At 42.6% G+C, this 26,523-nt stretch overlaps 1 protein-coding gene across 7 annotated transcripts in view; it reads left to right on the top strand.

The window, feature by feature from the left end:
* The window catches only part of SYNJ1 (synaptojanin 1), a 241,674-nt gene that overhangs the window by 29,762 nt on the left and 185,389 nt on the right, over nucleotides 1-26,523 (top strand). For all 7 annotated transcript variants that reach the window (XM_082247651.1, XM_082247654.1, XM_082247652.1 and 4 more), the window contains exon 2: nucleotides 3,665-3,812. In XM_082247651.1, the coding sequence (XP_082103777.1) occupies nucleotides 3,692-3,812 (121 nt within the window). In that variant the 5' untranslated portion in view covers nucleotides 3,665-3,691. The remainder of the gene's footprint in view (nucleotides 1-3,664; nucleotides 3,813-26,523) is intronic.

Here is a 26,523-nt window from a genome sequence, read left to right as displayed (position 1 = left end):
AATCAAAAAGTAAACATTTATTTATACGGTGCCCTACCAATTCTTAGATGTGATGGCTGCATTCGTTTTCTTTTTTAGCCTTTCTTTCTCTATTTTTGGTGATCTGCCTAGTAAGTCTGTTGTCTTTCAACAGAAAAAGCTCTCCTGCAAATGTAACAGTTTAGAGGGCTGAAATAAACCATTTACCACTGACGGGGGGGGGGGGGGGGGGTTGGCTATTAATGGTCAGCTTGTATTTACTACTGTAAAACCTTTATCCCAAAACAAAACAAAAAAAAACACTCCCCTCCCCCAGACCGACAAAGCTGCTGTCCAAAGGTACCCCCTGTGCTCCTTCATCCAGAGTGGGGGCTCTCTAATACAGTTGTAGCAAATATAAAAAAGCCGCTCAGGTGAGGCAAAGCACTCCGGTGCTGGTCGGATCCAATAGTCAGGTATTCAAAGAGAAAATGTGACCGCACTCAGGGGTAGATGAACTGGAAGTGTTTATTCCCATAAACTTAAATACACAGGTGCATTACACAGACATGGGACAGGTTGACGCGTTTCACGATTCTACTGATCGTTATGAGCAAGCGATCAGTAGAATCGTGAAACGCGTCAACCTGTCCCAAGTCTGTGTGATGCACCTGTGTATTTAAGTTTATGGGAATAAACACTTCCAGTTCATCTACTCCTGAGTGCGGTCACATTTTCTCTTTGAATAGCTCTCTAATACAGTATGTGTGTTGCTAGCCAGATCATCAGGTAAATACAGAGTAAAAAGCCTAAAAAAAAACAAAGCAAATGCAGCCAGCACATCTAATAATTGGTAATCTGCAATACATGACATGTTTTGTTATGGGTTTAATACCGCTTTATGTAGGTGAAAATGCTAAAAATCCAAAATATTTTTTTTTTCTGAACATAGCACTGTTTCAAACCGAATGCGGCTTCGAAATTTCAAAGCCGCCGGTCAGCGCAATTTCATTTGCAGCTTTGCGACATCTGTGCGACTTCATGCACAGATGTCAATGCAAGTCGCACATTTTGTTCACCGTCACTGGGAGTGAGGGACAGATACTTGGGGGGATGCTGAGAGAATGGTTTGGATGGCTTCCGATGGGAGAGTGATATTTGTCAACGGTGGCTCTCAAGAAATGTGGAGATTTGATCCCACTTTGCACTGTGAGACCTGTGGCCTGTTGCCATGGAGTCTGTGACACCTAGATGTGTATTCCACGTATTTCAATATAGGAGATGGACAGACTGTCATCGGTAGTCTTGTGCTATTGTCTATCTATTGAGATGGAATGTGGATTGTGCTAAGTCTGCCTGTCCCATTGTTAAATGTTAATGACCTCCCATTCTTCTGTCCAAATGGCTAGATAATTAGTCCAGGTTAATTCTGTTTCTGTACACAATTTCATCAGCATATGATAATGTAATCAGGCAACCCCTGACCTGTGTGTGGTAATATGATTAGGAGGGGGAGGTCCATACTGTATATACAGTCAGGTCCATAAATATTGGGACATCGACACAATTCTAATCTTTTTGGCTCTATACACCACCGCAATTGATTTGAAATGAAACAAACACAATTTGCTTTAACTGCAGACTTTCAGCTTTAATTTGAAGGTATTTACATCCAAATCAGGTGAACGGTGTAGGAAATACAACAGTTTGTATATGTGCCTCCCACTTTGTAAGGGACCAAAAGTAATGGGACAATTGGCTGCTCAGCTGTTCCATGGCCATGTGTGTGTTATTCCCTCATTATCCCATTTACAAGGAGCAGATAAAAGGTCCAGAGTTCATTTCAAGTGTGCTATTTGCATTTGGAATCTGTTGCTGTCAACTCTCAATATTAGATCCAAAGAGCTGTCACTATCAGTGATGCAAGCCATCATTAGGCTGAAAAAAACAAAACAAACCCATCAGAGAGATAGCAAAAACATTAGATGTGGCCAAATCAACTGTTTGGAACATCCTTAAAAAGAAAGAACGCACCGGTGAGCTCAGCAACACCTAAATATCTGAAAGACCACGGAAAACAACTGTGGATGAACGAAGAATTCTTTCCCTGGTGAAGAAACACCCTTCACAACAGTTGGCCAGATCAAGAACACTCTCCAGGAGGTAGGTGTATGTGTATCAAAGTCAACAATCAAGAGAAGACTTCACCAGAGTGAATACAGAGGGTTCACCACAAGATGTAAACCATTGGCGAGCCTCAAAAACAGGAAGGCCAGATTAGAGTTTGCCAAACAACATCTAAAAAAGCCTTCACAGTTCTGGAACAACATCCTATGGACAGATGAGACCAAGATCAACTTGTACCAGAGCGATGGTAAGAGAAGATTATGGAGAAGGAAAGGAACTTCTTATGATCCAAAGCATACCACCTCATCAGTGAAGCATGGTGGTGGTAGTGTCATGGCGTGGGCATGTATGGCTGCCAATGGAACTGCTTCTCTTGTATTTATTGATGATGTGACTGCTGACAAAATCAGCAGGATGAATTCTGAAGTGTTTTCAGGCAATATTATCTGCTCATATTCAGCCAAATGCTTCAGAACTCATTGGACGGCGCTTCACAGTGCAGATGGACAATGACCCGAAGCATCCTGCAAAAGCAACCAAAGAGTTTTTTTTTTTAAGGGAAAGAAGTGGAATGTTTTGCAATGGCCAAGTCAATCACCTGACCTGAATCCGATTGAGCATGCATTTCACTTGCTGAAGACAAAACAAGCAGGAACTGAAGGCAGTTGCAGTAGAGGCCTGGCAGAGCATCACCAGGGATGAAACCCAGCGTCTGGTGATGTCTATGCGTTCCAAACTTCTGGCTGTAATTGACTGCAAAGGATTTGCAACCAAGTATTAGAAAGTGAAAGTTTGATTTATGATTGTTAATCTGTCCCATTACTTTTGGTCCCTTAAAAAGTGGGAGGCACATATACCAACTGTTGTAATTCCTACACCGTTCACCTGATTTGGATGTACATGCCCTCAAATTAAAGCTGAAAGTCTGCAGTTTAAGCACATCTTGTTTGTTTCATCCATTGTGGTGGTGTATAGAGCCAAAAAGATTAGAATTGTGTTTGATGTCCCAATATTTATGGACCGGACTGTAAATTCCATGTGACTGTTCAATAAAGAGTGATTCTAGAACAAGCCAAGTGTCAGGCTAGCTTTGTATGGGGGGCTGGAATATCTATATATGTTCATGACTGTAAGGAAGCCGTATACTGACGGAAGACCACAAGTACAGTGTGGGTCGGAGGTTCCGTTACACACATGAAATCTTCAAAAATAGTGCATGAACCTTTTCAAAAATGCTGCAAGTCGGAGTTGCACCGATATGCATGATTTCATAGCCAGAAATAGGGTGAGACTTTTCATGCGACTTTGATTTTTTCGAATAGCATAAAAAGTCACACCGGTGTGAAGGGAGGGCTAAGCAAATCTAGTATTGCTCATCTTTATACTGTAGGTTTTGTAAATAACATATTAATGTATATTGTGCAGTAATTACAACATTTTTAATAAATTGCTGATGCAGGTTCTGACTTCCTTCGATTTTAGATCTGGAAAGTCTTCCCGGTACCCAGACATCCTCCTGTCACATGATTCCTCCTATTCTCTGATCTCAGATAATTGAACCTTTCATTCTTTGTTCCAGGGCTTTCTATCCGGTCCCTCAAGAAACATGGCGTTTAGTAAAGGATATCGGATCTTCCATAAACTGGATCCACCATTCAGCCTGATTGTAGAGGCGCGGTACAAGGAGGAGTGTCTAATGTTTGAGTCGGGTGCGGTGGCAGTCCTTTGTAAGTTATCATTTATATTCTATGTATAGGTCTGGGTTGCCTTTTTTGCTAATAAGATATTAAAGGATTACTAAAATCACATTCATTACAAGTATTAAAGATAATCATTGAATTTAAATGCTGTATTTGTAGTGTTTAAAATATTTTTCTTACTTTTGAAAGTATGTGTATATCCTCAGTCCATCCCTGTAGCTGCAGCTGCTGTTTTTAGTATTTATGGCTGCTGATTGCAAAAACTACATCTCCCAAGGTTCCTTGCAGTGCCCTCCTCTAGTCATTGTAATGCTGTTATGTCTGATGCCAAGTGAAAGAACACATCCCCAAGCTCCCTTTAGACATGCATGTTGCAGGAAGAGAACCCCGGCTGTGCAGTCTGTCCACCAGTTGCTTGATTTCATTCTATCAGACCTGCTTCTGGAACAAGATACAAGCAACTGATCAGCACAGAATAACTAAAGTCTGCACTGTCCAGTGGCCAGCAGGTAGGAACATGTTTGTCTAAGGCAGCCTTTTTCAACCAGTGTGCCCAGTCACCCTGGGGTGCCATGAGGTTTCTTTAGGGGTGCCTTGGCAAAATGCCTAAAAGAATTGCTCAAAAACTGTATACAAGCTCTCTGCTCTCAGTGCATCTGAATGGTTGGCTACAAAGGGAACTATTGAAAGAGCAGAATGATTTGTAGCAGCGTGGATTTAATTTAAATCAAGTCAATGTAAATCATGATTTTTAAAGGGCAACTGTCCTCTCTGTGCCGCAGCGCCTCCTCTTCTGACCCACTGTTGACACAACAAGGTGAGGGATGTGGCGGCAGCAGGTGATTGGATGCCCGCTAACAGGCGCTTTCATGATGGATCTGAAATAAGTGCTCTTTAAATGTAAGGATTCATTCTTGCTGGTAGTTACTGTGAAATTGTGTGAATGCATCAATGCAGTGCATGTTATCTCTGCTTGCGGAGCTTGTATTCATTGAATACGTTTACCAAAAATGTAATTATTGCAGAATATACAGCTTCATGCTACATAACTAAGCTCCATTTCATGCTGAATAAACTAAATTATTAATGTATCCTAAAGGAGTTGTCATTCTATGTATAAAGATAAAAAGCCTTCTGTGCAGCACCCCCTAATACTTACCTGAGCCCCATCTCTGTTCAGGGATGTCCACCAGTCCCTTGTCCATCCGGGACTCTTCCTCCTGATTGGCTAACTGACTTTGAATGACAGCTGTGGGAGCCAAAGGCGTGGTTGTGTCTCAGCCAATCAGGAGAGAGGGGGCAGGGCCTAACCGCAGCTCAGTTTCTGAATGAACACACAGAGCTGCAGCTATAGCAAGCTGCTTGCTGTGGTGGCACTCAATAGGAGGTAGGGACCAGGAGCACTGAAGAAGGACCAGAGAAGAAAAGGATCTGGGCTGCTCTGTGCAAAACCAACTGGACAGAGGAGGTAAGTATAACATGTTGGTCATTTTTTTATTTATTTTTTAACGAGACTTTACAATTACTTTTAAATAGAAAACTTTCTTTAAACTATCCTTTTTTTTTTTTTTACTCCAAAAGCATTTTATTAAAATAAATTTGATAGAAAAAAAATCCAATTTTAATATTTTTTTTCTTTTATTTTTTTTAAAAAATGTGTCATTAGTACAGTGCATATTTTTAGCACTGATCACTGTATTAGTGTCGCTGGTTCACACAAAGTGTCAGTTAGTGTCAGACTGTCCGCTGCAATATCGCAGTTGCTAGTATAAAAAAAAAAAATAAAAATTACACAAAGTTATACCATAGTTTGTACACGCTACAACGTTCACGTAAACCAATCCAATATACGTTTATTGGGATTTTTTTTTTTTACCAAAAATATGTAGCAAAATACATGTTGGCCTAAATTTTATGAAGAAATTTACATTAGTTTTACATTGGATATGTTTTATAGCAGAAAGTAAAGAAAAAATATACACATTTTTTTCAAAATTGTCGCTTTTTTTGTTTATAGCACAAAAAATAAAAAATGCAGTAGTGATCAAATACCGCCAAAAGAAAGCTCTAGGGGGAAAAAAATACATAAATTTTAGTTGGGTACTGCATTGCATGACTGCACAATTGTCAGTTAAAGTAACGCAGTGCCGTATTGCAAAAATGGCCTGGTCATGCAGGGGGGTAAATCTTCCGGAGATCAAGTGGTTAAAGTAGAATTATAGGCAAAACTTTTTTTTTTTTTTTTTCATTGTGGGTAGAGCAAGGGAGGGTTATAACCCCTGTCAGTTTTTTTTTTTTTTTTTCCCATCTGTGTCTCAGTGCAGAGATTTCCCTTCATTTCCTGTCCCATAGCCAAACGAAGTTAAAGGAAATCCCTGCAAATGAAGGTAATTTCTTGGGGACCCCCAGGTCACCAGAACTAGTGTCCCCATTGGAAGATTTGCCCTCTATTACTTTTTTGGGGACAACCCAAAATTTGAGATTTTCTTTTACTTTCACTCTTAATAATAATGGTAAATGGGACAAATAGAAAGGGTTAATCTCCATTTTGGGGACAAGGACAACTAAAAAAACAGACAAGTGTTCTAATACCTCTCCACTCTATCCAAAGTTAAAAAAAAAAAAGTTTTGCCTTTTAGTTATACTTTCACCACTTCCTACCCACCGTATTCAGAATGACGTCCAGCTGGATAAGCCACTTGCATGCGCAGCACCGGGATCGGTAGTGTGGTGTATCGCTCTGACACGCAGCATCTCTGATCTTGGTAAAGAGCCTGTGACGTAGGGTCTTTACCATGTGATCAGCTGTGTCCAATCACAGCTGGTCACATCGTAACCAGGAAGTGCCATTTATCAGCTTTTCCTCCTATTTGCGCTGACAAGGTTCGGGTAGAGGAGAGCCGATACGTGGCTCTCCTGACGGGGGGGGGGGGGGTCTGCGCTGATAATCAGTTAATTGATTATCAATGCAGACCCACCAGGGATGCTAATCAGTGCCCATTAGGGATGGCAATCAGTGCCCATCAGTAATGCCTGTCAGTGCCTCCACATCAGTGCTGCCTATCAGTGCCACCTCATCAGTGTTCGTCAGTGAAGGAGAAAACTTACTTATCTACAAACATTTATAATAAACAAAAAAAAACTTTTTTTCCAGAATCTTTGGTCTTTTTTTTATTTGTTTAGCAAAAAAAAAAACAGTGGTAATCAAATATCACCAAAAGAAAGCTCTATTTGTGGGAGAAAAATGATAAAAATTTTGTTTGGGTACAGTGTTGCATGACCGCACAATTGTTATTCACAATACACAAGTGCTGAAAGCTGAAAATTGGCCTGGGCAGGAAGGGGGTGAAAGTGTCCAGTATTGAAGGGGTTAAAACCCAATTGAAACTATAGTTTTATACGAAAAAATCAATCAATGCATGAAGACGCAAGATGTTCAATGTCTTAAAATAATTTTCTTTCTAATACAGCCACAGCCTCAGGCCTATCCCCTTCCAGCAGGTGCAAACTGGAACCCTTGCTTTCTGTGCAGAAGCAGTGATTTCTCTGCAGAGGTCCAACATCCCCCCTCGCCCGCTGAGTCAGACCTAAAGGCCCGTACACACGTACCGATCGTCGGCATACAAACGTCGGTGGACGAAGGATCTGCCGATTGTACGCGTGTTAGTATGGTGCCTCCGACAGATGTCTGCGCACAATCCGCGGACAAAAGTCTTTCGTGCAAACATGAAAATATTTGTATGCCGACACCAGAACGGACGATTGTTCGCCTGTCAGTACACAATTCGGCCGACAGACCGCAGATTTGCAAGACTGGGCATGCTCAGAAAATAGAAAACACAGGGAAAGTTAACCATTACATGACATCACTTCTGCAGTCGGCGGACAAAATTCTTGTGCTGTCCTTGTGCTGTCTTTGCACTTTTCAGCAGACACCGACATCCCGGGGAGAAAAGAGGAACATTTGTAAGCCGACCATCGGTACGTGTGTACGGGGCTTTAGGCTCCATTCACACATGAGCGATTGCCATCAGGGGCAGAATCCCTGCGATTCCAAATAGCCACAAATCCTGGGGCGCTTGTGCGATGTCATTGCTTCTTAATGGCACCCCAATCCCACCATTGCGGCAAATCACAAGCTTGTCACTCAAAAAGGAGCAAGAGCTTCTTTTGAGCGGCAGCGTCGTGGCTTGCAATTAGCTACAGTTGCAGCACAATTGATTGCAGCAAAATCGCAACACAATTGGGGTGCCATTAAGAAGTAAGGGCATTGTACAAGCGTCCTGCAATTTGTGGCAATTTGTAAGCGCGGGCGGAATCTCTGCGATTCCGTTCAGGTGTGAACGGAGCCTTCTGCAAAGCCTGTGCTCCCTACCTATTGGAAAGCTCGGGCTGTGACTCAGTAGGGGGCATGTTGGATCTCTGCAGAGAGATTTCTGCTTCCAGAGAGAGGACGGGTCCCACAGTCCCAGTATGCTGCTGCTGGCAGGGCCCAGGCTTTTCTATATTTGGGCTGTGGCTGCTTTAATAAGAAAATGAACTGTAAGTGCTTGTTTACATTCGCAGTAGCCCTCTGAAGAGCAATCCATTTTTTTTTTTTTGTCTAAATATATTCTGAGTACATCAAGACAAAAGATGTTCCTCCTGTATTGAATTGTATTGTAACTGTATTGTCTTCCCTCACATTGTAAAGCGCTGCGCAAACTGTTGGCGCTATATAAATTCTGTATAATAATGTCTTAAAGTGCATTTTTTTTTTTAAAACAGTAAGGGAGTAAGGGAGCCTATCCCCCTTCCAGTAGCTGCAAACTGGGACCCTTACTTTCTGTGCGGCAGCAGTGGTCTCTCTGCAGAGATCCAACCCCCCCCCCCCCCCCCACTCAGTCAGACCTATAGCTCTGCAAAGCCCACATTCACTTGCCTGGGTGATGTTCAGTGGAACACGATGGGGCAGTGTGACTGCGGCAAGTGTACACTCCTGAATGGCTGCCTTTGGGTAAAAATGTGGCTCAATTGCCTGTTGCCCAAAACTTGGCCTATGACATTGAAAACCTTTTATACACCTGGAATGTAATTAGCTGATCTAAATATTAAAAGTTTAGTTTGACTTTAAATTGCTAACCAAGAAAAAAAAAAAAAAGCAACACGTCGTAGTTTCCAATCCTTAGATGTAGTGGCATCCTCAGTTTTTTAGTTTTTATACGCATTTCTTTGGCTGGCATCCTGCCAGTTACACACTTCCTGTTCTAAAGTGACAACCTTCCCTCGCTGTACTGTGTGCAGGAGCAGTGTTGTCATCCATGGACTGGACTACAAAACACCTCCCCCTCTTCTCTTCACCATAACCTAGGGGGAGGTGTTCTGCAGTCTATAGAGTGTGCTGGGAACAAGGCTAAATGATAGCAGAGGCAGAGTGCACAGGAAGTAACGTGCTCATTGGATTTCTAACAGGATCAGCAAGAATTTTCTATACATGCCAATGATGTACGGGGACAGGAAAAAAAACTGCACATCCAAGGACTGATAAGCTGCGATATATTTCCTTCCTGGGCTTTGGCTTAGAAATGCGTTTGTTAATATTTCTGTGTAGCTCTGCATCATGCTTGTAAAAGGGAACCTCAGCCTGGCCATGCAGTCCGGTGTTACACAATCACAGGATTCCCAAAGACTTTCATTTCCCTTGTTGGCTGCTTATTCTATAGAAGGGCAGTTGTGCGGCTGATCGCAGGATAAGGTGTGATTATACCAATGACGACTATTCCAGAGAAAATTATTTCAGCACACATTTCACTTTTTTTTTTTTTTTTTTTTCAAAAGCTTTATTCAGCAAATGCAGTTACAAAATGTAGAAAAAAAAAAAAAAAAACAGTAACAGTCAGAAGGTGAGCAAAATGATACAGCATGGTATAACCTATCAAAGAAAATGTCTTTTGCTTTTGTATTGCGTAATATTTACAGTGTTTTTTTTAAGTACATAGTTACATAGTTAGGTTGAAAAAAAGACACAAGTCCATTTGGCTCAACCAATAAAAAACAAAATACAGTAAAGAAAACCCAACCATACAATCCCATATACACAATCCTGTACAATCCTATACGCGCAGTTGATCCAGAGGAAGGCAGAAACCCCCCCAGCAAAGCATGATCCAATTTGCTACAGCAGGGGAAAAAAATCCTTCCTGATCCCCCGAGAGGCAATCGGATATTCCCTGGATCAACTTTACCTATAAATATTAGTACCCAGTTATATTATGTACACCCAGGAAAGAATCCAGGCCTTTTTTAAAGCAATCTAATGAGCTGGCCAGAACCACCTCTGGAGGGAGTCAATTCCCCATTTTCACAGCTCTTATGGTGAAGAATCCTTTCCTTTCCGTATTTGGAGACGAAATCTGTTTTCCTCTAGACGTAAAGAGTGCCCCCTTGTCCTCTGTGATGACCTTAAAGTGAACAACTCAACACCAAGTTTACTATATGGACCCCTTATGTATTTATACATGTTGATCATATCCCCCCTTAATCTCCTCTTCTCAAGAGAGAATAAATTCAGTTCCTCTAATCTTTTCTCATAGCTGAGCTCCTCCATGCCTCTTATCAGTTTGGTTGCTCTTCTCTGCACTTTCCCCAGTTCCCTGATATCCTTTTTGAGAACTGGTGCCCAAAACTGAACTGCATATTCCAGATGAGGTCTTACTAATGATTTGTACAGGGGAAAAATTATATCTCTCCCTCTGGAGTCCATGCCTCTGGTAATACAAGAAAGGACTTTGCCTACAACCGTTGGGTTGAGTGATTGGTTACCATGATGTACCATCAGAGCCATTTTCAGTGGGGTAGGTGTTGGCCCAGATTAGTGAGTATGTTGCATATTCTAGGTTCCACTTAAGTCTATGTCTCCGCTGTAGGGATATGTTTTGTGGTTTTTGTTAATTGGTTCAGAAAAGTGTTCAGTGTATGAGATTGCGTTTGTGGGGTGCTTTGAATGTGTGTCATTGGCTCTTCCTGGGTCTGTGGTTGTGTTAGCATGTGGAGTGTGGGTATTGTAGCTGGAATAGCTGGGTTGTGTGGGGGGGCGGTGTGAGGGGGGAGGGGTTAGAGTTAGACTGGGTGGGAGGTGGTGGGGATGGTCGCAGGGTATGAGCAGTAGTTGGGGGGGATTCATGGCCTGGGGTATCTAGAACCGTCCTGGGGTAGAGAAGGTAGGGGGGAAGAAAAAAAAAGGGGTGGGGGGGCAGAGGGAAATAGAGGAGAGGGGGGTGGGAGTACACATTTTTAACCCAAATGTCATTTTTACACAGATTTATACTTTGTGTGCTTTCTGTACCCATGTTATAATTTAATGTTATAAAAAAAATTTCCACTTCAACCTGCAGCCGCTGTAATTTTCTGTAAAATGCAATATGGTCACCTAGAGGCCTTCTGTACACTGTTGGTGTACAGATAACCCCCAAAAATGTCATTTCCTGCTTGTTTGATTGGCTCACAAATTTTCCCAGAAGTCTGCACTAAGGTACAAGTCAGATTTTAGCCTTCGTTCACAGCAGTGCGATTTGTCAGTTCCAAATTACGTGAAAAGTCGCACCCCATTGCCAGCAATGGAACCATTCATATTGTCGCTGTTCTATCAGAATACCGCTACTTATCAGATTCAGCAACAGGAAGTGACGTTCGGATGAGAACAGCTTACTGTGCATGCGCTATGCATTCCAACATGGCCGCTATGCGTTCCAAAAGGTTTCCTAATGTGACAGAACATGAAGCAGCTGCGGACATCTTCTTACACCGACGCAAGTCCTGAATTTTACATTTATTTTAGCAGTAAACTCACCTTATATACTGAATAACAGTACTACATTTCTATTATTATTGTAATATAGTAAATATAGCCTGAAACCTGCAGGCAGAAGGTGGTGACGGCCATCTTGGTACACCCCGCACTGCTCAGCGACAAACTGATTATATCGTGAAATAGACTATTTAATTTGCGGTAAATTAGTCTATTTCAGTATATCAGGTGAGTTTACTGCTAAAATAAATGTAAAATACAGGAATTGCGTGGGTGTAAGAAGATGTCCGCCGCTGCTTCTTGTTCTGTCACATTAGGAAACCTATTAGAACGCATAGCGGCCATGTTGGAATGCATGGCACATGCACAGTAAGTAGTTCTCGTCCGAACATCACTTCCCGTTGCAGAATCTGATAGGTAGTGGTAATTCTGATAGAACACTGCGACTCGTGTCTTTATTTTGCTGAGAAATCACTTTAAAATCCACCCCAGCATTTCTAGCTGTGGCCATCTTGAGTAATGGCAAGATGGTTCATATAGCATTTTTCTTTTTACAATCCATCTTCCCTTACATCAGACATGAAGGAAGGTGTGCTTAGCTGGGAAAACCTCTACTACAGATGAAAGGAAAAAATTGCTGGTGAAGACTCCTGGATGTATGATGACCAGAAAGCAACTGTAAAAAAAAATAAAAATATATAAAAAAATTATAAAATATATATATATATATATATATATATATATATATATATAATATACTTTTTTTTTTTTTTTTTTATTCATATTTCTCCGTTGATAACTGGATCACTCAGCTGCTTGGAGTGGATTCGGATCTTTGAGGACATTTTACTGTTTTGACTCAAATTTAGAAAAAAACAAAAAACCCCAAGCACTGTGACTTTTCTGACTTATTGTGCCGCCCTCGTAGTGTACACCGTATATCCGAGCATTAATAGATATACACACAAGTCTAAGTGTGTCTGCGGCTGGGAGAGCTCCAGAGAGACATTACAATAATATTTCCTGTGTATGGTTTATATAGTGACATGCTCTTCATACACTCTGGTCACGGGGGGGCCACATACGTCTGTTGAGATGGAGTCCAGAGGTCACTGTATGACATATCTGAGCCCCAGAGCTTCTACCGTCTGTCATGTTTGATGGAAGTGTATTTAAAGTAAATCGAAAGACTACACAAGTCCTGTTACTATGCAATGTACTAACATACCTCCCAACTTCCTGAAATGGAAATGAGGGACGCCTATTAGCAAAAGTATGCAGGCATAGGACACACCCCCTGCGATTGTCCCCTTAAAGAAGAATTATACAAAAAAATGATTAATTAAACCCACAAGTGCTTTTTTTTTTTTTTTTTTTTTTTTTTATGGCTTTTGAAATTTTACAAATGCAGCAATTTAGAAATTGGATGAAAGGTTTAGGACCAAACATTTTTAAAATATTAAATTGTACGTTTTATATACAACTATATAGATGTCAGGAACCATAAACCAAGCAGAGACAGAAAATGCAGCTAAAATCACACCTTTTAATAAAATAGCAAAAAATAACTGAGTTCGGGAGCGAAGTCAAAAACTGAAGCCAGGGTTTGGATGTCAGACCAGGTAATCAGACGAGCCGGGGTCAGGAAGCCAGAAGTCAGCGTAGTAAGGACCAAAAACAGGAACAGTTATCGGAAGCCAGGCCAAGTCATACACAGGAACACACTGGAGATCATAGACCACACAAGGGCATGGAGGAAATGAGCAAAGCTGTTTAAATAGCCAAAAGAGGCTGGCTATAGGCTGGACTAATGAGGCAGGTAATGGTAACCGGGTGAGTCACTGTGGAAACGAGTGGCTGGTAATTTAGCGACCGCTGAGCAGTCTCTGTGTACTGAAAGAAAAGAGCTGCTTGTAAATAGCAGGATCCCAGCCCTGACAATAGATCAGACCAAATGAGGGGCAAATGAGGAGAACAGAGGGACTTTGTTCCAAATCAGGGAAAGCTCCTTCGAAATCAGGGACTTTTTTTTTACCTTTGCTCACTAATCCAAATGCTCCTTCATGTGTATCTCACGCACTTCCCCTCCCAGAAACTGCAGCTCATAGTGGGAGGGTATCAGCAACAGAAGCCAATCCATGAAACTGGGCAGAACTGGGGGTGGCCAGATGCTAATTGGCAGGCTATAGTGACAGTGCTGTTGGCCACATCCATGCAACATCATCTCCTCCCATCTCAGTGTACGCAGACGTAACCTACAGGAGACAGCCAACTCCGCTCTGAATTCAGGAGAGTTGAAGCATTGTTGCCTCCCCATAACAGGAAGCAGCAGGGAGCCGACTTCACTGGCAGGATCAGCAGATATTTGTGGGGATTTGTAGGGGAACTAAAAGAAAACTGTGAGTGTAGATGGACTTAAAGTAGAATTCTGGGATAAACCTAACTAGTCTTAAAAATGCCCCCCACCAATGCTGACTAACCTGTTAAGGAAAAATGTATATGCTTTCCTATTTTCAGCTCGCTCTGGTCTGGTCACATGATCTCTCCTGTGTAAGCCAGTGGTGGCTGCAGGGGAGAAGAGAGAGAGCTTGGCAACAGCTGGTAAAGCCTGGAGGGGTAACATCACCCATAGGCTCCTATGGCCCATTCACTGTCTGCGCATCCTCCTCTCCTATGCAGGCACTGACTGAGAATAGGTAAGTATATACATCTTTCTTACACAGGTTAGTCAGCATAAGTGTTAGGAGGGGGGAAGGGAACAATTTTAAGACTAATTAGGTTTTCTCTTGAATTCTTCTTTAACCACTACAATAAAGGGCACTTTAACCCCTTTCCTACTCCGGTAAATTTTTGACTTTCAGTGCTGCCGCACTTTTAATGACAATTGCGTGCTCGGGCAACACTGTATGCAAAGAACATTTTTAGCTTTTTTTTTTTTTTTTTTTTTTTGAGACCGATGGAGCTTTCTTTTGGTGGTATTTAATCATCCCTGGGTTTTCATTTTTTGCTAAACAAACAAAAGAAAGAAAATTAAAAAATATATATTTTTTAGTTTCTGTTATAAAATTTTGTAAAGAAGTAATTTCTCTCCTTCACTGATGAGGCTGCATTGATAGGTGGCACTGATGGGCACTGACGGGGCATCACTGATGGGCACTGACGGGGCTTCACTGATGGGCACTGATGGGGCTTCACATCTATGTCCTGATTATCAGTGTAGAGGTCCTGTATGATTGGAGCTGATCACATGGTAAAGGGCCGTTATGATTGGCCCTTTTCCTCGATCTGTGATCAGGTGTGTCCAAAGAACACACCATTCACAGAGCACTCCCGATGCAGGCCCCAGGGGGGGGGGGGGGGGTATGTAGGAAGGCAAGGTTCTAGGAGGATGTCAAGACGCCCTACTCGAAATGTGCGACCACGCCGCAGCTGTCATTCAGCTAAAACATGGTCGGCAAGATGTTGATGTGAGGCATTTTTTTTTAAGGTGGGAGGCCGTAGTTATACATTAAATGATAACTAAATGCAAGAAATAATGTACAGTATTGCAGCTTACAGTCCCTAGATGTGGTTGATGCATTTGTTTTCTTTATTTTTTAAGCTAGGAACATTTCAGCAAATACAGAAAATACCTGTTGCTCTTGCCAAACATACAATGCCCTTCGCACTTCCTATGAGCTGCACCAAAAGAATTTCTCCCTAGCTGTGTTTTGTGTACTACCAATTGCTCTGCCCCCCATATAATGTGGAAGAAGAGGTACAAACATGTTTGAAGTCTGTCAGGTGACAACCATGGCTCCCTCCATAGATACAGTGAAGGAGTGACGTAACCCACTCACAACCTCAAAAACACTGATTAGAGCAATGATCTTCTCTTATTTGCTCCTCTTTGGTCTGTTGAAAAAAAAAAAAAACATTTGGGGGAGATTTACTAAAACTGTAGCACTCCGAATCAGTTGAAGCTGTGCATGGTAGCCACTCAGCGTCTAACTTCAGCTCTAACTAAGAAGAAGAAGTTTAACTTCTAACTTCAGCTCTAACTAAGCTTCAGTTAAGCTTTAACAATAATGCCTGAAAGCTGATTGGTTTCTATGCAGAGCTGCACCAGATTTTGCACTCTTTAGTTTTAGTAAATCAACTCCATTGTTATATGTAACAGAATCTCCAACCCACACTGTACTTGTGGTCTTCCGTCAGTATACAGCTTCCTTGCACTCATGAACATGTATACCAGATTTTCCCAGCCGCCCTCATACAAAGCTAGCCGACAACTTAGCTTGTACAAGTTTTGGAACCTTCTCCTTTATTGAACAGTTTCACACTCAATTTATACACACATGAGCACATCCCCCTCCTGATCAAATTACCACACACAGGTCAGTTGTTGCCTGATTACATTATCATATGCAGATGAAATTGTATACAGAAATAGAATTAACCTGAACTAATTATCTAGCTGTCTGGACAGAATACACATCCCACCTCACTACACAAACAATAGAGAGAGTCTGTCTGACATTGAAGTACAATACACATTAGCATAAACATAAATACAGACCCCATTTGAAGCAATCCAAACCATTAAGTATCTTGTCTTTCACTCCCAGGGACGGTGAGTACGTCACATTATATCTGTTCCATACACATATATATATATATATATGTATAAAAAAAATACCTGTTGATCATGTCAGAATATCAGAGCTGTCCTGCGCAAACTTCCTTTGTTATCTTAAGGCAGTGATGACGAACCTTGGCACCCCAGTTGTTTTGGAAGTACATTTCCCACGATGCTCATGTACTCTGCAGTGTAGTTGAGCATCATAGGAAATGTAGTTCCAAAACATCTGGGGTGCCAAGGTTCGTCATCACTGTCTTAAGGGGTCTAATTAGCACTCTCAGTTCTTATCTTGCACTACAGAATCATTAGTGTCTGTTGTAAAAATGAGGAATGCGGGAGGAATTGGGTAGTTTTAGCAAAAGACAACTAGGCAGGGCTGACACTAATCAATCCACAAAAATGCTGAATGTACTCAGCCAACATTAGAAAAGTAAGATCTAAGTATTCTATATACACTGCTAAAGCCAACATAAGAAGGTAAATGGAATGTTTTACTAAAATGTGGAAGTTTTCATTTGCTGACTTGTCTTTGAAGGTGCAGCCCCAGGGCTGACATCCCGGCTCTTGCTTCCCTATGTAGTCAGAGTGTTTACAGATAATTGCATCCTCCAAGTATCTCTTACACAGTTGGAGTTCTCATTACCGTATGTTTTGTAACATAACTGTGAGCCTGCGACTGGATGCTGTGCTCAGCATTTCTTCTAATAGCAAATCATTTTTTAATTTACACTAATAAGTGGAACTGGTCATTACTAGATCCAAGATGGCTCTTCTGGCTATTTTCCGAAAAGGGAAACAACAGATTTGTCATTGTCTTGAGATATACTGCATATGTGAAGGGGATCCGCCTCAAGTGAACCTGTCTCTGTCCATTTAGGGAAAAGCAACAGATTCCCATTGATGAGCTGCATGTACTTACTCTGACTTTGCTACTCTGCAGCTCCATTCAGCTAGGCCAGGGATCAGCGACCTGTCAATCACAGGCAGGTGACGGATAGATAATAACCAACCCCACTGTGCTGCCAGCTCCCATCCCTGCTGTGCTGCCTATTAGACTTCAGGTCAGAGCAGTACAAAGCCAGGGAAGTCCTAGGGTCCTTCTCAGGTCTGATGTCATTTGACTCTAGGTTACTTTTGCTTGAACCCTGCACTCTGCTATATGTATGCCAGATCCCTGCGCTGCTCGCGCGCGACCCCTGAGGTCTGCGCTGCCCGCGCGTGACGCTACTCATGCCTGACCCCTGTCAAGTGTGAATGAAGCCTCGGAATTTTATTCTTTGATCTAAAAGAACGAAATGATACATTGTAAAACATTGTGTTTATAGTTATTTAACAACCTTAACAATGTTGATAAACATTTTGGGGCTCTTCTTTTTTTATTTTTTTATTTGACAGCTGTGAGTGAGCAGAGAACGGCTCAGGAAATGACGTTTTAAGATCGTGTGGGGGGGATTTTTTTTTAACGATTAATCGCGCAGCTCTAATATGCAGGCAGAATCATGCACAGCTGCACTAGAACGCATGATGGAAATATGGGACAAGGTGCTGCAGGCCGGGTAAAATCTTGTAGCAAGCTGTAGTTTAGAGACCTCTGCCCTATGCTCCTAACTGGCTATGACATGTAACAAACCGATCGGTGTAATAAATATTGCCATTTTATTTCATACACATAGGGGGAGAGTTTTACTGTGATAGTTGGCATTCCTCTTTTGCTCTAACTGTAGTGCCACGAGCTGTCCTATTCAAGGCTTTGCATAGTATTTTACTGGCAAAACTTTGACTTAGAAGGATGTTTTTTTGTTTTACTGCAAATATTTTACATTCAGTCCCTTTTTTATGTTTGAATGTTGCAAGTGTTTTCTTTTATGTGAGGCCACACATGTTTCGGTTTTCGGGACGGTTTAATTAAACAAAACTTCCCTTTGTTTAAGAGGAATAATTGAATTATTTGGCGTTGAAGCTTGTTTTCCTGAACATACTTTCCTTGCTTCTGCATTGATTTTGTTTCAGTTGTCAGGCTGGGCAGGAACGGCTTCGTCAGATCCCAGGGGACGATTGTTTTATTCATTTATGTAGCGCTGATAATAGCTGCAGTTCATGGTGACAGCGGACATGAGCTCAAGGCATGCACTGAGCCTGTCTCTGGGGTTTATATTTTCTGCCCCTTCGAATGGGGGTGCATTTGGCAAGTATGAGAAGACACGTTCTCAAAAATGCACAAAACGGGGGGGAAAAAAATGTTTAGTTAATGCAATATGTAGTTTAATGTATTCACTTTGCCTTGCTGTGCCCATAGTCTGTAGAACTATGGCTTCCCCCCTGCAAATACCTGTTGATCCTGCCAGAAATATCCACCTAAAGCAGCTTCCTCCTGGAATGAGGTGGCAACAATGCTGCACTGCTCATGAACTTAAAGCATAGTTGCTACTCTCAAGTAGGCTGTTTTTCTCTTATTTTATAGTGGGAGAAGATGTTGTAGGTGGCATGGCTATCAGAATTGTCCCAAGCCTGTAGCTTGTTGCTCAGCACCTTGCCACACCTAGTCCTGCCCACTGCCACTGCTTTCTGGATTGGCAGCACTGCCTCTGTTGCTGGAACCCTCTCGTGAACTGCAGTGCATGGGAGGGGGGGCGTGTAAGAACCAAATGAAGGAGGATTTGGTCAGTCGAGGAAGGTTAAAGCTGTAGTAAGCCACCAAAAAAAATAAAAAATGGGGTCCCCTGCAGGTTTTTGCCAAAATGTGCTAGTATGCACAGCGGAGCCCTCCAATGCAGCACTGTCATGGCTCCCCTGGCACTTCCATCTTCTTGACCCGGTCTTCCTTCCATCTTCTTGTCCCGGTCTTCCTTCCATCTTCTTGTCCCGGTCTTCCTTCCATCTTCTTGACCCGGTCTTCCTTCCATCTTCTTGTCCCGGTCTTCCTTCCATCTTCTTGTCCCGGTCTTCCTTACATCTTCTTGACCCGGTCTTCCTTCCATCTTCTTGACCCGGTCTTCCTTCCATCTTCTTGACCCGGTCTTCCTTCCATCTTCTTGAACCGGTCTTCCTTCCATCTTCTTGAACCGGTCTTCCTTCCATCTTGTATTTCAATATGTTTATTGGTTTTATGTTAAGCAAAGGTAAAATTCGACAAACGTGAAGGTAGGTACAGGTCATGTAACATACAAAACATATGCAATATATGAAACTGAACATAGCAAGTGTACATTAGCTTGGACATCATATGTTCTGTGTGGACCTCTTCCGGTCTATCAATTTGCAATTTTTGGTTTGCAAAAGGTAATTTATGCTTGGGGGTAAGCTTGCAGATTAGTGCTCACATTTATCTTTGGAGGGGATCTTTGCAGACACTTAATGCTTACATTTTGTAAAAGGGGGTGGGGGGTGCCATTTTGCATTCTTGCCCTGGGCGCTAGATGATCTTGACCCAGCACTGTTGCCAGGAAGCTAGCATTGTCAGAGATGGCAGCCTCCATGTTCCTGCAAGCACAGATTTGCTGTCAAGCAGCAGGCACACAGGGGGAGTGATTCATTCAGGCCCACGCGGCTCGCCAACACAGCTCGGGCTGCTGACTGCAACCTCCGTTCTGTGTGTTTACAGGTTTCGGTTGTTTGGATTTACATTACTGATCGGATTTATTGATGAATCAGACTGTTCTGTCCAGATAATTATAAATTGTAGCCTGAAGGCTCATTACTGAACTCTGCTTATATCATTCTAAATGAAAACAAACAGAGCGAATGGCAATTACAGTATAATTCCAGTCACCAGCTGATTCCTGATCATAGACAGTGAATTTCCAAACGGCACTCAGAGGGACCACCATCAATTTACTGAGTCATAAAACGTTCGGCAGAGCTGATCTTCAACCAGCTGGCTTTTTTATCTCCAGACAAACCTCATTACAGAGCGCCGAATTCTGTTTACTACTCAGCTGAACATTTCACAGCCTGCCCTTAGTTTGTTTTTTTATCTGGAACATTAACTTAAAGTAAGTCTATGGTAACAGCGCACACTTTTATTTTAGAACATCAGCATTGTAATAACAATACAAATGGGAGGTATTTTCGACAATCCAATATACATTTACCTTAACCACGTCCGCCCACCGCCAAAGGACGGCGGAGCGGTGCCACTCTCGCACGTCCGCGGGGGCATGCAGCACAGCGATGGCGGCCGCACCGTGTTCCTAGGACACGGACCGACCCCAATCTTGGCAAAGAGCCAGTGACGGGGCTCTTTAACCATGTGATCGGCTGTGTCCACTCACATGTAAATGAGGAAGTGCCTTTGATCTTCGCTCCTAGCCTCACACTGTCAGAGTGTGTTGCGAGGAGAGCTGATCAGCGGCTCCTCCTCAAAGGGGAGTCTAGGACAGGTAATCAGGGCACTGATCATCAGTGCCCTGATTACAGTACAGTCAAAATAAGTGCCCATAAGTCACCCCAAACTATGCCAATCAGTGCCCATAGTGCCTGCTCATCTGTGCTGCCCATCAGTGCTGCCTGTCAGTGCTGCCTATCAGTGCCCATCAGTGCTGCCTATCAGTGCCCATCAGTGCAGCATATTAGTGCCCATAAGTGCCGCCTCACCAGTGCACATCAGTGAAGGAGTCTAGGACAGGTAATCAGGGCACTGATCATCAGTGCCCTGATTACAGTACAGTCAAAAAGTGCCCATAAGTCACCCCACTCTATGCCAATCAGTGCCCATAGTGCCCACAATTAGTGCCCATCCGTGCCTGCTCATCTGTGCTGCCCATCAGTGCCCCCTATCAGTGCTGCCTGTCAGTGCCCATCAGTGCGGCGGCATATTAGTGCCCATACGTGCCACCTCATCCGTGCACATCAGTGAAGGAGAAAAATTACTTATTTACAAAACTTACTAACAGAAAATTAAGAATTTTTTTTTTTTAATTATGTCTTTTTACTGCTGTTTTTTTTTCTTGTAAAAAATAAAAAACCCAGAGGTGATTTAATGCCACTAAAAGAAAGCTCTGTTTGTGTGAAAGAAATTATAACAATTTCATTTGGGCACAGTGTTGCATGACCACGCAATTGTCATCCAAAGTGTGACAGCGCTGAAAGCTGGAAATTGGCCTGGACAGGAAGGGGGTGAAAGTGGCCTGTATTGAAGTGGTTAAAAATCTCCTTTTTGCTGGCCATCTCTTTCCACAACTTTCTGGATTCCTTGTATGCTTTGCAGATTCTCCTCAGTTTTTAAGAACTACATGTCCCATGGCACCTTGCTGCCTGTACTGACTCCGCCTCCTGACACTCCTCCCAGCACCTCTGTAGTTCAGAAGGCAGGCTTTGTGAAATGTGTGACACAACATTGCCTACACACAGGACATAGTGACTACATGTCACAGAATTCAAGGAAGTAAATGTGTAGGGATTGTCACAAAGTAAGTTTACAAACTTCAAGATTTTTCAGATTGATAGCAGAATAGAAATAATTTAAAAAAATCAAATTTAAATGAATATATGGTTTTACAAGTTTGACCATACATACAGCAACAAAATCCCATTATCATTTTTAAGGGCTGCTTCACACTAGGAATTGCACAGGAGTGCAGTGTGTGTTCCTATGCGATTCACATGCAGTTCTATGCATATTTAGCCCATTCATTGTGAAGGAGCTGAAATCGCACCACACTAAAAGTAGTGCATGCATTACTTTTGGTAACTTACTGCAACCGCATTGCATGGTACTTCTGTACCATGCGTGCTGGTGCAGGCAAACTCGCTACTTTTCTAACCTGTGTTTGAGGTGTCGTAAACCCAATGTGATCTTAAAAACAAAAAAAAAAAAAAAAGCGTTTCATACTTGCCTGCTCTGTGCAGTGCTTTTGCACAGAGCAGCCCCGATCCTCCTCTTCTCCCGCCGGCTCTCCTGGCCCCTCCCACTTGCCGAGTGCTCCCAGAGCAAGCAGCTTGGAACGGCACCCGCTGCATTCTCAGCCAATGAGGAGGGAGAGTCACCGGAGAGCCGAGGCTCTCATGCACATTGATGGATCGTGATGGAGCTCAGAAAAGCATTGGGGGAGCTGCTGCATACAGAAGGTTTTTTTATTTTAAGGCATAGAATACATTAAAGTGGTAGTAAACTGATGACTTTTTTTTTTTAAACCTGCAAGACAATGTCATAATGTGCAAGTAGGCATCACATACAACAAATTATGTGAAACTTACCTTAGAACGATGCCCTCCGGTAGCACACTGTCAGCACTGAAGGCGCTTCCATCTTCACCCAGTCTTCCTTCTAAGTATGCAGACTCCGGCTGTGTCAGTGGTCGGAGTCAGCTGCATTTATAGTAAATATCTCCTAAACGGTACATGTTTAGGAGATATTTACAGTACATATAGGTAAGCCTTATCATAGGTTTACCTGTAGGTAAAATTCATAAATGGGAGTTTACTCCCACTTTAAAGGTAAAAAAAACCTTCTGCCTTTGGAACGTTTGTAATATTAAGCAAAGTCCATAAAGACATGGATGAGTGTGTTTGGGGTGGAAGACCTTGACTGACCTGCACAGAATCCTGACCTCAACCCGTTAGGACATCTTTGGGATGAATTAGAGCAGAGACTGCGAGCCAGGCCTTCTCGTCCTACATTCGTGCCTGACCTCACAAATGCGTTTTCCTAAACCTTGTGGACAGCCTTCCCAGAAGAGTTGAAGCTGTTATAGCTGCAAAGGGTGGGACAACTCAATATTGAACCCTACGGACTAAGACTGGGATGCCCCTAAAGTTCATGTGCGTGTAAAGGCAAGCGTCCCAATACTTTTGGTAATATAGTGTACTGTAGTTATATTGGTCCAAGTTGGACTAATATACCTATGTATAACAAGCCAATGTCTGGAATTATTCTATAAATCTCTAAACATACACACAGAGTAAGAGCTATGTGAGAGGGAGACCAGTGTGAGCTGTGCTGCCAAAAGAAAGACTTCAATGCTTCTGCTGTGATTTTTGAGAACATATTGCTCCACAGTGTCTTAAGCTACAGAGGTTAGTGTGGGTGGTTGCTTTTTAAAGGGGTGTTTAAAGCTAATTTTACACTTGTTAGGAATATGTACAATTTTGAATGTCCCTGGACTGACCTTAAATTCACTTCACGGCATTTTTTTCTTTAGTTAATAAAAGATCCACTGTTACAATAGAGATAATGTCTAAAATGATGGCACATCAAATGGCCCAGACACAATGCAAGTTCAGTCCAACTGACAGTATGCGTGTACTCTGTGAGGAACATACCTGTGCAGGGACCCAGGAGGTCTCTATACTGTCAGTGACCAAGCTTATGAAGCTCTCATATTACAGCGCGGCTGACACCGAGCCTTTAGTAATCCCATACATCTTCCTTCCACTCTAAGCTTCCGCTGCAGAGATGAATAGAGTGCCCTTCAGGCTTGTTCATCCCACAGCTTTGATTCATTTCTGTTCCAGTTTCTCATCCTTAAATGATTCATGAAATTCTGGTCATTTTTTTGCTTTCACTGTGTCCCTGGCTTCTTTCATCTGTTTAAAAAAATGTCCCTTTTTCTGCACTATAATTGGAATGTGCTGGGAGAGATTTACAAAGCGTCACACGGGGCATTTTTCTTGTTCTTTTTACAGCTTCGCCTTTTATTAGGCATTTACAGGAATTGTATAATTTTGTCTGCCACTTTTTTTTTTTTTTCTCAAATGTAAAGTAGTAATTACATGAAAATTTTAAGTTTGGCACTCAAGTTAATAAAAGTATATAGTTTACCCAGACAGGCCTTGCACAGCTCTGCGCACATCTCCCGCAGCCTTGACACTCAAATTTTACTTCTGCTTGCTACTGTAACACTCATAATCCTCAAAGGGATATGATTATAGTCAAGGGGACTTTTGAAAGCGCATGCGCGCGAAACATGTTGTCATGGCAACAGATTGGCCTGCATTCCACGTTGGTTCCTGCATTGAGCCTCGTTCCACCTAGTGATGTTACTTCCAGGCATCACGCAACCCTCAGCAGGTCCTATACACGGCTGGTTCATGACGGCGGCGGCCGGCTTGGGTCCTTCCTTCCTTCCACAGGGATCCCGGTATGTTGGACACCTGTACCACCCCGAGATTTATAGCGTTGGATCTCCTCACAGTGACCATTGGCATTTACCACCCCATAATGCCCTCCCTGCCACCCACACACCAGTGGTAACGTGTCGGCCTTTCTTGGTTTTATTAACCCAATAAATTACATCTTTTTACATGGTTTGCTGACTGGGGATTTTCTTGTGACACCTGATTGACACTCCTGTGCGCTGTCCGCTTCCCAGTATTTTATGCCATTGCATTTGCATCCCATGCTTGGGATTGGCAGCACAAGAATTGTTTGTGGATTTTACAGTGTCCCGATGGTCAACCTGTGTGTTCCGATGGTTGAAGATAGACTTAGCAATAGTATGCAGTGTCAAGCTGCAGCTGCCAAAGCATGCATAAAGAAGGGGATGCAATCCAGATATAAAACTATAATCCTTCCACTTTATAAAACACTGGGCCGACCGCATCTGGAGTTTTCTGTCCAGTTCTGGTCGCCAGTCCTCGGAAGGGATGTGTTGGAGCTGGAGAGAGTCCAGAAAAGGGCAACTAAACTAATTAGGGGATTGGAGGACCTTAATTATGAAGAACGTTTACAAGCACTTGATTCTCCTTGGAGAGGAGATGCCTGAGAGGGGACATGATAGCGATTTACAAATACCTCAACGGTGATCTCCGCATAGAAAAAAAACCTATTCAGTCACAAGGAATGCATGAGGACACGAGGCCATACAATGCGATTAGAGGAGAAGAGTTTTAACCTCAGGCTACGCAGGGGGTTCTTTACAGTAAGGTCTGCAAGATTGTGGAATTCTCTACCACAAATGGTAGTAACTGCGGGGAGTATGGCTACTTTTAAGAAACTCTTGGACGTACATCTCTAGGATCAAAGCATTCAGGGGCATTGGATATGATTACGGCCACACACCTACGCAGGTTAAACTGGATGGACTATTGTCTTTATTCAACCTCAACTACTATGTAACTATGTAACCTCAGCAGGGAATGCTATATAACTCTAATAATATTAACCACTTGCCGACCGCCGCAAGTAGATTTACTGCGGTGGTCAGCCCCTCACAGGCAAAGTGACGTAAATATACGTCACTAGCCTGTGAGGCTCTGGGGAGCGAGCGCGTGCCGCCACGGATGCCCCCCCCCCGCGCGTGTGACCGGCGGACCCGATGTGGGGAGAGGGAGAAAGTCAGGCAGCTTGTGTAAACAAGCTGCCTGTCATTCTCCCCTATATAGAGACACCGATCATACGGTTCTACTATGTAGGACCGTTGATCAGTGTAACTTCAGCTCAACAGACAGCCAATCACAGTTAGAATCACGCCCCTAGGGACACACACAGCCCCTCCCTCTCAAATAAAGTTAACCCCTTCACTGCCAGTGTATTTTTACAGTAACAGTGCATATATATAGCACTGATTACTGTAGAAATGTCACTGGTAACCCCAAAAGTGTCAAAAATGTCAGTCAAGGGTCCGATCTGTCCGCCGCAATGTCGCAGTACCGCAAAAAAAATCGCAGATCGCCGCCATTACGCGTTAAAAAAAAAGACAAAAATCTTTCCCTTTGTTAGTAAACGCAATAACTTTTACGCAAACCAATCAAAATACGCTTTTTGCGATTTTTTTTTTTTTTTTTTTTTTTTTTTTTTACCAAACATATGTAGCATAAAACAAATTGGCCGAAAATGTTAAATTTTGATTTTTACTTTTTTGGGGAATTTCATATAAAAAAATGTGAAAAATATTGTTATTTTTGCAAAATTGATGCTCTTTTTTTGTTTATAGCGCGTGATCAAAAAATCGCACAGGTGATCAAATACCACCAAAAGAAAGCTCTGTTTGTGGGAAAAAAAGGACGTCAAATTCGTTTAGGTACAGCGTTGCACGACCGCGCAATTGTCCGTTAAAGTCACGCAGTGCCGAATCGCAAAATACCCCCTGGTCAGGAAGGGGGTAAAATCTTCCGGGGCTTAAGTGGTTAAAAAAATAATAGACCTCTTTCAGTCTCTGAGTTGCGCCAGAGGATATGAATGGAACCCCTAAAGCAGAAGTTCCGCTTTAAGAACTCCTTTTCTGCTTTTGACGGGTGCCTGCTCCCACTTCCACTAGGCAATCCAATCAGAAGTCTGATTCAGCAGGAACCAGCCGAATTTCTAACCATCTATGGGCAAGATGGTTGTACTGAAGTCGATCTATTGATTAACTTCAGTACAACTAGCCTGTCGGGTTTTTATTTTTTCATGC

Source organism: Pelophylax lessonae (assembly GCF_965119305.1).
Source record: "Pelophylax lessonae genome assembly, chromosome: 2".
Taxonomy (NCBI): domain Eukaryota; kingdom Metazoa; phylum Chordata; class Amphibia; order Anura; family Ranidae; genus Pelophylax; species Pelophylax lessonae.
Note: the sequence above shows the minus strand (reverse complement) of the source record. Positions and strands in the feature narration are given on the sequence as shown.